Source organism: Rhinolophus sinicus, chromosome 7 (assembly GCF_057876585.1).
Source record: "Rhinolophus sinicus isolate RSI-liver-muscle chromosome 7, RSI-T2T, whole genome shotgun sequence".
NCBI classification, from domain to species: Eukaryota; Metazoa; Chordata; class Mammalia; order Chiroptera; family Rhinolophidae; genus Rhinolophus; species Rhinolophus sinicus.
Window position 1 is genome coordinate 55,132,012 of NC_142507.1, and position 10,220 is coordinate 55,142,231.

Sequence of the window (10,220 nt, forward strand, 5' to 3'; positions counted from 1 at the left end):
ACTCTGCTTCCCCAGTTACTCTTAGGAGGTGCCTTGTCTGACCTGTCCCCGGGTCTCAGAGCCATTCACCGGCCCTCGCATCACTGCACCCCTCCAGACCACACTCTTTCTGCCTAGCACACTGAAGTTAAAATAATCCACAAGCCATTTCCATTTAACTGCAATGATTTGTGCCTGGCCCTGGATGCCTCCCGGGCCACCCTCATAGAGAGCGGTGACCTCGCTGGGGGCAGGAGAGGAGCGTGGGCCATCCACAGAGACCCGCCGGGAGCTGGCGGTACATCACAGGCGGGACACACTTTCTTAATGCTTGGCGTGTGTATGGTGGTCTTTACTTTCAAAACACTCTGCTGTCTATTCTATCCTCTAACCTCTCATGTCCCAAGCTGGGGACCAGAATCAAAGCTGCTGGCTTGTTCCCAGTTTCACAGCCTTCTGTGCACAGAGCCGGGCCAGCACTAGTCAACTGCCCAGCTTCCGTCCTGGGCTCTCTGCCCTCCCAGGCTCTGCCACCACAATACGCCATGGACAGACCGTTAGATGCCAGCGGGTTGACTACAGAACCAAGCCTGGGCCGTTCTCTTCCGAGTCCTTGCCTCTGGTTCCACCCTGCCCCCAGCCCTTCCCAGCAGTACTGGCCAGCCTGTGCTTTCTAGATGAAGATCTAAGAAGGGGCCCCCCCGTGCTCAAACTCCAAAGGGTCTTTTCAGGGCACATAAGGGCGCACCTCTTCATGATCCAGCCCGACCACATCCTTCAGGCGTCAGCGGGACTGCCCCTCCTGAAGACCCCAAAGGGCACGTGTCCCTTCAGACCTCCGTGCCTTTGCCCCTGTTCTCTTCTGCCCTGCAGTCACGGCATTGTCCCTCCCCAGGTCCCACTCACCTGTCCTTCAGGTCTCAGCCTCTTGGAGCCCTTCCCAAACCCTCCTCTACTGTCCCAGGCACACTTTGGTTCTGGACTTCGGACATACCTCCTTTATGGCAACTGCTGTGGTATGCCAGAGAGAGCAGATGCTATCTCCCCTCTGAGCGCAGTACCTCCCGGAGTGGCTGCTGCGAGTGAGGACACAGCACTACCTCTGTGGGCATCCAAGGCTCTCTCTCCTCTGTCACACATAGAAAGGGATGCACTGGGGGCAGCCCACTTCTCGGCCTCCTTCCAGCTCTGATGTCCTCTGACCCCTCTGCCCGACCTCTGTCCCCTCCTCTCAGCTTGAAGCAGCCCTGGGTGAGGCCAAGAAGCAGCTTCAGGACGAGATGCTGCGGCGGGTCGATGCTGAGAACAGGCTGCAGACTCTGAAGGAGGAACTGGACTTCCAGAAGAACATCTACAGCGAGGTGGGTCCTGCAGGCCCCACGTTCGGGGCTGGGGGCTCAGTATGTGCAGGGCTCGTGCCAGTGGGTGAGTGTGGGGGCAGCTAGCACCCAGCTCCCCGGTCACAGTGGGGCAGACTGGGTGGGGGGCTTGGCCACCTGGGTCCTAGCCTCCGAGCCTACTTCTGACTTTGGTTCCAGGAGCTGCGTGAGACCAAGCGCCGCCATGAGACCCGGCTGGTGGAGATTGATAACGGGAAGCAGCGTGAGTTTGAGAGCCGGCTGTCGGACGCCCTGCAGGAGCTGCGGGCCCAGCATGAAGAGCAGGTGGACCAGTACAAGAAGGAGCTGGAGAAGACCTACTCTGCCAAGGTGCCGCCCCGCCCACCGGGGCTGGGGGGGGGGGGCAGGGTGCCCAGGCCTCTGCAGCCCTAACCCAGTGCCCTGCCCTCCAGCTGGATAACGCCAGGCAGTCGGCTGAGAGGAACAGCAACCTGGTGGGGGCAGCCCACGAGGAGCTGCAGCAGTCCCGCATTCGCATCGACAGCCTGTCGGCCCAGCTCAGCCAGCTGCAGAAGCAGGTGCCGCCCCGCCTCACCCCTTCCCCAGTGGGCCAATAGTCTGGGCAGGATGTAGGCAGGGAGGGGAGAGGGACAGAGGGGAGGGGAGAGGGACAGAACGCAGCCCCCTCGGCAGACGGAGAAAGGGCCTAGGATTTGCACTCAGGTGACCTGTTTGCTGTTCCTCCTCTTATCTCACCTGTGTGACCTTCACTGCTCAGAGCCTCGGTTTCCCATTTCAATATGGAGATCATTGTTGTCCTCCCAAACTCATAGTCCCCCCACCAGACTCAGTGCGAGGCATAAAAAGCATCATTAGTCTGGCTGGCTGTGCCATTTGTGACAGGAAGAAATAGATTCTAGCCTCAGAACAAGACATTTCTGTTAGATTTTGGGGAGGCTTCCAGTCGCCAGCCCAGGCCACGTTAGAGCCAGTGATAGGCCCTTATGTGGCCCTGGAGATCCTGGGGACAGGCGGTGGCTGGGTGTCCCCCCTCCCTCTGCATACTCGGGGCCCTTGGGAGCTCACCAGCGCCCCCCTGTCCGCCGCACCCAGCTGACAGCCAAGGAGGCGAAGCTGCGGGACCTGGAGGATTCGCTGTCCAGGGAGCGGGACACCAGCCGGCGGCTGCTGGCTGAGAAGGAGCGGGAGATGGCGGACATGCGGGCAAGGATGCAGCAGCAGCTGGACGAGTACCAGGAGCTGCTGGACATCAAGCTGGCGCTGGACATGGAGATCCACGCCTACCGCAAGCTGCTGGAGGGCGAGGAGGAGAGGTGGGTTGCGGAGGCCTCGGGTGCTCCCAGCCGCCTGTGGCCCGCCCGCCGCTGTGGCCCTGACGAGCCCCCCACTTTGTCTCCTGCCCCCAGGCTCCGCCTGTCCCCCAGCCCCACCTCGCAGCGCAGCCGTGGCCGTGCCTCCTCCCACTCATCCCAGACGCAGGGTGGGAGCAGCGTCACCAAGAAGCGCAAGCTGGAGACCGAGAGCCGCAGCAGCTTCTCGCAGCACGCGCGCACCAGCGGGCGTGTGGCGGTGGAGGAGGTGGACGAGGATGGCAAGTTCGTGCGCCTGCGCAATAAGTCCAACGAGGTAGGTGGTGCGCCCGCCGGGTGGGAGGGCCTGGCAGCTGCGAGTGGGGAACCCCGTGGGAGGGGGGAGCCTTGCTGACAGGCTGACCCGGGTGAGCGTGCGTACCTCCCACACACTGCAGCCCTGAAGTTATTTCATACCTCGAGTACCAACCAGTCTCCACGGCTGTGAAATGGGGGTGAACAGTAGTCCCCAACTCCTTGTGGGGGAGTGTACCCCGCACAGCAGGGGTGTCACAGGATGCGGCTGGGGGGCAAGGGCAGTGCAGGGCTGGGGGCAGTGCCTCCGACTGTGCCTGCCTGCACCCTTGAGCCAGAGGAAGCCCGGGGCCGGGACCAGCATCCCCCACCTTCCCCTTCTGTCCCCTCCCGGCAGGACCAGGCCATGGGCAACTGGCAGATCAAGCGCCAGAACGGAGATGAGCCCTTGCTGACCTACCGTTTCCCACCAAAGTTCACCCTAAAGGCTGGCCAGGTGGTGACGGTAAGTGGTGGGCTGTTTGGACTCGGGGTGGCCTGAGGTGGGGCGGGGTGGCCTGACGATGGTGCGCTGGACTGAACGCCCTTCTGGATCCCTCCGTCCCCAGATCTGGGCTGCAGGAGCTGGGGCCACTCACAGCCCCCCCACCGACTTGGTGTGGAAGGCGCAGAACACCTGGGGCTGCGGGAACAGCCTGCGCACGGCGCTCATCAGCTCCAGTGGGGAGGTGAGTATGCTGCGGCCGGCCTATCGTGGGCACTGGGCGAGGCCACCCCTGGTGACCACAGCCCCTCACCCAGGGACACCAATTCAGGGCTACTTTCTCCCAGCTCTGTGGTGCAGGCCCTGGGCCCCAAACTCTCCCCCCAGTGGGCAAACCAGAAGATGCACCCCCAGCTGCCTGAGGGTGGGGGTTAGACAGGGGGATTGTTCCAGGCGGGACCGCAGTCATACCCACCCCATTTGGCGGTGTCCCTCTGGCTCCAGCAGCACAGAGGACAAGTAAGTGCAGGATGGACTAGGGGCAGGCCACAGGCCAGGCCTAGCGGTCCCTGTGAGTGGATACACTGCACGCCCCCCGGCCCACCCCTGACCCTTGGGCCTGGTCCTCGTCCCCGGCAGGAGGTGGCCATGCGCAAGCTGGTGCGCTCAGTGACTGTGGTCGACGATGACGACGAGGATGAGGATGGCGATGACCTGATCCATCACCACCACGTGAGTGGCAGCCGCCGCTGAGGCCGAGCCCACACTGGGCTCCCAGCCAGGCCAGGGGGCAGCCTCTCCCCGGCCTCCCCATGCCAAAAGTATTTTCATTAAAGAATGTTTTGGAACTTCACTTGCTGCCCTGGCTTTTCTTCTCTCTCCTCCCCATACCTTGAACAGGGAACCCAGGTGTCTGGGTGCCCTACTCTGGTAAGGACGGGAGTGGGAACTCCCTGATGCCATAGATGATTCTGTGGGAGCAGTGGACAAGGGTCTGGATCAGTCTCGGGACTGGGACGGGAGGACAGACGTGGGGCGCACAGCCCTGCCTCTCTCCCCCCATTTCTGTTGCATGCGTTGCCGTTCTTGGTCCTCCCAATTCCTGTGGCATGCCTGTCCTCTCTTCCCCCATTCTTGCAAGAACTTTCTCTGTCCGTCCCCACCTCCCCAGTTGATTTGGCACACCTGCGGCCCTCCAAGCTTGCTCGTTCTCCTTCCGCTCTTAAGCTTAGAATAGCTGGGCAGAATCAAAGCCACCATCTCAGTTCCCTTCCCCACGTCTTCCTGGCCCTTCTCCCTTTCACGTCCTCCTGTCCCATCCTCCCAGCCCAGCCTCCCAAACCCTGCCGCCCTCCCTCGGGTCCCTTGAGCACAGAGCCCCACCTTCCTGTCTGGTGGAGGCTGCCGGAGCCCTGTGTGAGGCCTGGGCGGTCAGTCTCGCCTTAGCCGTGTCTCCCTCCTCAGGGCTCCCACTGCAGCGGCTCGGGGGACCCGGCCGAGTACAACCTGCGCTCACGCACTGTACTGTGCGGGACGTGCGGGCAGCCCGCCGACAAGGCGTCTGCCAGCAGCTCAGGAGCCCAGGTGGGCGGATCCATCTCCTCTGGCTCTTCTGCCTCCAGTGTCACAGTCACTCGCAGCTACCGCAGTGTGGGGGGCAGTGGGGGTGGCAGCTTCGGGGACAACCTGGTCACCCGCTCCTACCTCCTGGGCAACTCCAGTCCCCGAAACCAGGTGAGTTGTCCCTTTGCCTCCACACCACACTCTGGTCCTTGAGGGTTAGGACACGGTGGCCCGGTGAGGGGGACGGCCTTCTCTTCCGCACCCCGGTGGAGTGGGAGCCTCCCCCATGCAGCCCGAGATCCCAGACAGTCCACTCCTGCGTCTTGCCCCTCCTGTCTGAGCCCCAGACAGGAGGGCAGGCAGGGGCAGGGCTGAGGGTTGGGGGTGAGGGTAGAGGGCCAGGCACTGCAGCTCACACCTCCCTCTCCTCTCTTCTCTCTTAGAGCCCCCAGAACTGCAGCATCATGTAATCTGGGACCTGCCAGGCAGAGGTGGGGGTGGAGGCCCCCTGCTTCCTCCTCACCTCTTGCCCACCCCCTCCCTGCTCGTCATGGGATGGGGGTTGAAGTCAAAGAAAAATACCCCTTTGGTTTTTTTTCTTCTGTTTTTTTTTTTCTAAGAGAGGTTATTTTCTACAGTGATTTTATACTGAAGGAAAAACACAAGCAAAAAAAAAAAAAGCATCTATCTCAAGGCACTCTTCCTTTACCTGCTTCCGTGAAACTCCATATCTGCCTTAAAAACCAAAGAGGGCTTCTTCCAGGAGCCAAGGGACAGGGGTGCTTTTGCAGAGCCGAGTTTCTGCTTTTCTGCCCTGCCTGCTGCCTTCCTCCCACCCCCGCCCCCCGGGACCCCAAGAACATGGTGCCTGAGAGGCAGGTGTGGAGTCTTTTTAAGCCAGCCTCCAAGGGAGAAGGGCTGAGCCAGGTCCCTGGGCCGCCCCATCGGTCCAGCGCTCGTGGCTGAGGCCCTTCTGCCTGCCTTTCCTTCCCCCCAGTCTCACCCCTGCCCCAGCCCCGGGGGGCTTGATTCTCCCAGATACCAGCTGTGCTTGCTTTTTCTGTATTTTATATAGACAAGAGATGGGGATGAGGTGGGGGTGAATGGAGCGGGGAGAAACGTGAGTTTGAGCCTGCTTTCACCCAGCTTTAGAGCCAGATGAGTTCTGCCCAGTCACTGGAGGTCGAGGTCAAGTGGGTGCAGGAAAGGAGGGACAAGGAGACTTACTGGAAGGGGTGGGAGCCTGCGGGGCCACACCCCTGAGAGGAAGGTGAGCAGTGGTGGAGGGTGAGTGGCAGTGGTTTTTGGCAAACACTAAGGATCCCCTTGCCTCCACATTCCCCATCTGCACCCTTTATCTTCGCCCCGAAAAAATACACTAGTTGTTTTTACCCCTGGCTGCTGTGGTGTCTTTGTTGGTGGGCGTCACCGTGTGTTCTGAGGGACAGACATACAAGTTTGCGGTCACCCACGTGCGGATGCTTGCTGCTGCCCAGCCTCACCCCTGCTCTAGGGGGACAAGATGCAGCTTTCTGAGCACCTCTGGGTACATATCTGTGGTGACTGGTGGGAAGAGGCTGTGACGGAAGCAATGTCCACCCATGTGGGGGCTCTCCCTGTGGAATCCCTCAAAGGTGGAGCCCGTAGGAGGCCCTTTCCTTCCTAACTTCCTCCCACCAGCACACGCTGGATCCTGAGCTCAGCACGAGTACGCTATGGACCCAGTCTGAGCATGGTGCCATCTGGGGGAGTAGAAACTAGTTGAGGGCCATGGGGAAGGAGTGGGGCTGACTGCAAACAAGTAGACGATGTCCCTCTGTGCCACTCTGCTCAGCTAGGGGGTAGGAGATGAACAAGACAACATGATGGGTGTCCTCAGGGAACTTACAGTCCGGAAAACGTGGACTGCTGTAGACCAGGGTGTGTCAGGCGGAGCAGGAGCCTGGCGTGGGGTGGGCGTTATAATCTTGGGGAAATGAGCCCGGACTGAAGGAAAGGGCCCCAGACGGGGGAAAAGCTGCGGTGCCAACCTTTCTGTGGCCCTTTATAGATTGTAAAGCTTCTGCACTGTCCCTTTGCCCTTCGTACTGTCCTGTCCCCTTTGCCCCTGGAACTGGGGCTCAGTTAACTTGCCCAAGGCCACACAGCTAGTAGGTGGCAGAGATCCCACGGGTTCTGGCTGCAGACTCGTGCTCCAGTGACGTCATACTCCCCCTCTGAACAAAAAGTCGTGATGATAAAATAGTTTACAGTCCCTGGGGCAGAGGAGTTGAGCCAGCAGTCACGTCAGTGAGAAAAAGCATGCCTGAGATTATGGGAAAGCAGATTGGAAAAAGCAAAATGAATGAGAGGAGAAGAACCTCTGAAGTCATGCTGGAAACACCTGACCCCCCACGGGCTGGGAAAGGGGTCCCTGCCTGAGGTGGGCAGCATTAAAGAAGGAAACGCTCTCCCAGCCCTGGGCGCATCAGCAAAGGGAGAGAGTTCCACCTGAGGGCATCTACATGCACTTCCCGGTCCGGGCACCTGGGGGCGCCAGAGCCTCACCCACGGCCCGCCAGGCGTCCGCGCATCCCGGGCACCGCGGTGCGGACCCCGGGCTGGGGAGCACCCGGACCGCGGGAGAGGTCCCGGCTCTTGAGGAGGGCGGAAGGACTAAGCAAGTCCGCAGAAACTGCTGCGAGCTGGTCACGTGGCGCAGCTGGGGCGTCTGCACACGTGGTCACCTCACAGGACACTCACACGCAACTCAGCACTCAGCAGACTACATGTGATTATTTAAAAAAATTTTTTTTGGAGGGTGGGGGTTAGAATACAACACATACTCTGTAGTAAGATTGAGAAAAAAGTCATCCCTTTTCAATCGCCCAGAGGCAACCACTGATGGCTTTCCTTCCAGGCATTTTTTCCCTGAGATCTCACTGTGGCTGAAATTTGGATTCTCAGTTAACATGCCTCAGGACTTTCCAGTGTTATTTCAAAGTTTATAAATATGGCTTTAAAAATAACTCTTTTTTTTTCTCTTTCGTGTAAGGAATACTTTGCTATTACAGAGAGGGTAGAAAAGGGCAAGAAAAAATAATAGCCATCTGTACTTCCACTACTCAGCCATAACCTCCCTCCTTTCAGTAGGAGGCTTCGAGAATTTTTTTATTTTTTTCAATTTTCAAATGTATGCATACATTTACAATTTTCTCCTGGGTGTTACAAATAACTTCCTGGAATGTACATGTTTGCATGTATCTCTGGGAATTTCTGTGAAATACATTCCAAGAAGGGGACTGGCTGAGTCAAAGGTATACACTGATAAAGGCCATTAATAATATTGCTGAGAATCATCCAAGTGACAAGTGGACTCTTGTCACTGTCACGGCAGCAGGGCTCACTTCCCTCCATACTCCTCCCAATACAAGTTTTGTCAGTTTTAATCTTTGCCAATTTGATAGGAAAACAATGATCTTTCATGATCGTTTCAAATTACATTTCTCTGAAGAGAAGTTGACTTTTTCCCCCCATTAATGGGTTTTGCTTATTTGCATTTATTCTAGTGTAACATGTTTCTATTCCTTTTGCTCATTTTTTAATTGGCAAGATTATCTTCATGTGGGTTCTTAAGATCATGTTTTGCCAATATTCCATAAAGGATGTTTATGATAGAAACGTACTTTTTCATGGCTGAATGTTTATACAACACCCCGTTTAACCAATCCCCTTGGGACAGTTCACTGACTCTCAGTTTTATGTAAATAACACTGCAGTGAATACTTTTTCTTTAAATATCTCAGGTAATAGGATGGAATCCTGATTATTCCCCTGCCAAACAGTCTTGCTTTAAATTCACAGCCTGCTACTCCGGTCCCTAGCCCCATGTCCCCTTGCTTCAGGTGACTGTTTCCCACCTTCTCTTCTCTCTTCACACTTCCCTTCCTCACTCTCACTATTGATCTGCTTCCTTCATTCCACAGAGACTGCTTTTGTCAAGGTCCCCAAGCCCTGCACTGCTGGCCCAGTGGTGACTTCCTCACCTTTCTTGACCTTGTGTGACCTTGTGTGTGTTCTTCCTCTTCTCCCTGACCTCTGACAGATGGTGTGCCCCTGGGCTCCACTGTCCTCTTCTCTGTCTCCACTGGGTCCTGAGAGACTCCCTCCAGGCTTATGGCTTTAAATACTGTCCGTGCAGTACTTGGGACTCCCAAGTTTACAGTCCAGCCCATTCCTTTGTCCTGAACTCCAGACACAAATACCTACTTAATAGTCTAATGGCATCCCGAAGGAACATGTCCGAAACCGGCATCCTGAGTTCTCCCCACCCGCACCGCCTGAATCTTCTCTGCCTGTACTCTCCCCCCCAGTGCAGTACCCGACAACATAGTAGGCCCTTTATACGTACTGTTAAGGCATAGACTCGGAATCACTCGGCCAGAATGGAACCTGAGTGAGTGAGACCTGTTGTCCCGTCGCTTCCAGAGATGGAGCCAATTCGACCACTAGGGGGCGAGCTCACCTTTTAAGTGAGGCGGCTGGGACCTGCCGGTGGTGGCATCCAGGACCCCTGACTGCCAGGAGATACTGTGGCGACTCAGAATACTGTGGGAGGACCCAGGAGCGCTTTACGGAGGAAGGGGTTCTTTGGGGGTGGGTATGAAAGGACGGGAAGAGTTCTATCGGGTAGAAATGAGAGGAAATATTCCAGGCAGGAGACATAAACTGAAACTTGCGGACAGGCAGGGTCCGGGTGGACTGGGGAAGAGCCTTCCATGCTGAAGAGATGGGTGGGGGCCAAGGAGTTGGGGATGAATGCCTGCCGTGGGCACCGGGGAGCCAGCGGGGACCTTAAGCCATGGAGTGATGAGAACTGAAGTTTTCTGAGGCTTGCTGTCCGTCTGTCTGCTGTCGTTTGGGTTCCATTTCTCTGTCTCTCTCCTTAGGAAACAAGGCTTGGAGAGGTCCTCGGGAGGTGCCTCCGCTCCTATGCCCGCGAGGGGCTCTGAGGTGCTGGTCTCCCTTCCCCCTCTGGGGCCAGGCCTCAGGGCCTTAAAATCCGTGGGCTAATTCTCCCTGCGCAGTACCAGTCAGTGCCAGCTGGCAGCTCTCACTGGAGCCTGAGGTGGCAGGAATATGGGGGAGGGGGAGGAAGTGGGCAGGGGCCCAAGGGGAATAGGGGCCAGGATCCCAGGAGGTGGTAGTGAGAAGCTGGGTGGCCAACGTGGGGCTCACATGGGATGAGGA

General features: G+C 57.7%; 1 protein-coding gene across 2 annotated transcripts in view; it reads left to right on the top strand.

The window, feature by feature from the left end:
- Positions 1-6,382, top strand: part of LMNA (lamin A/C) — a 38,778-nt gene extending 32,396 nt beyond the window's left edge. For both annotated transcript variants that reach the window (XM_074319139.2, XM_019711154.3), the window contains exons 4-13: positions 1,215-1,340; positions 1,518-1,688; positions 1,772-1,897; positions 2,433-2,653; positions 2,747-2,966; positions 3,342-3,449; positions 3,553-3,672; positions 4,068-4,160; positions 4,893-5,162; positions 5,435-6,382. In XM_074319139.2, the coding sequence (XP_074175240.2) occupies positions 1,215-1,340; positions 1,518-1,688; positions 1,772-1,897; positions 2,433-2,653; positions 2,747-2,966; positions 3,342-3,449; positions 3,553-3,672; positions 4,068-4,160; positions 4,893-5,162; positions 5,435-5,461 (1,482 nt within the window). In that variant the 3' untranslated portion in view covers positions 5,462-6,382. The remainder of the gene's footprint in view (positions 1-1,214; positions 1,341-1,517; positions 1,689-1,771; positions 1,898-2,432; positions 2,654-2,746; positions 2,967-3,341; positions 3,450-3,552; positions 3,673-4,067; positions 4,161-4,892; positions 5,163-5,434) is intronic.
- Positions 6,383-10,220: the final 3,838 nt, after the last annotated feature.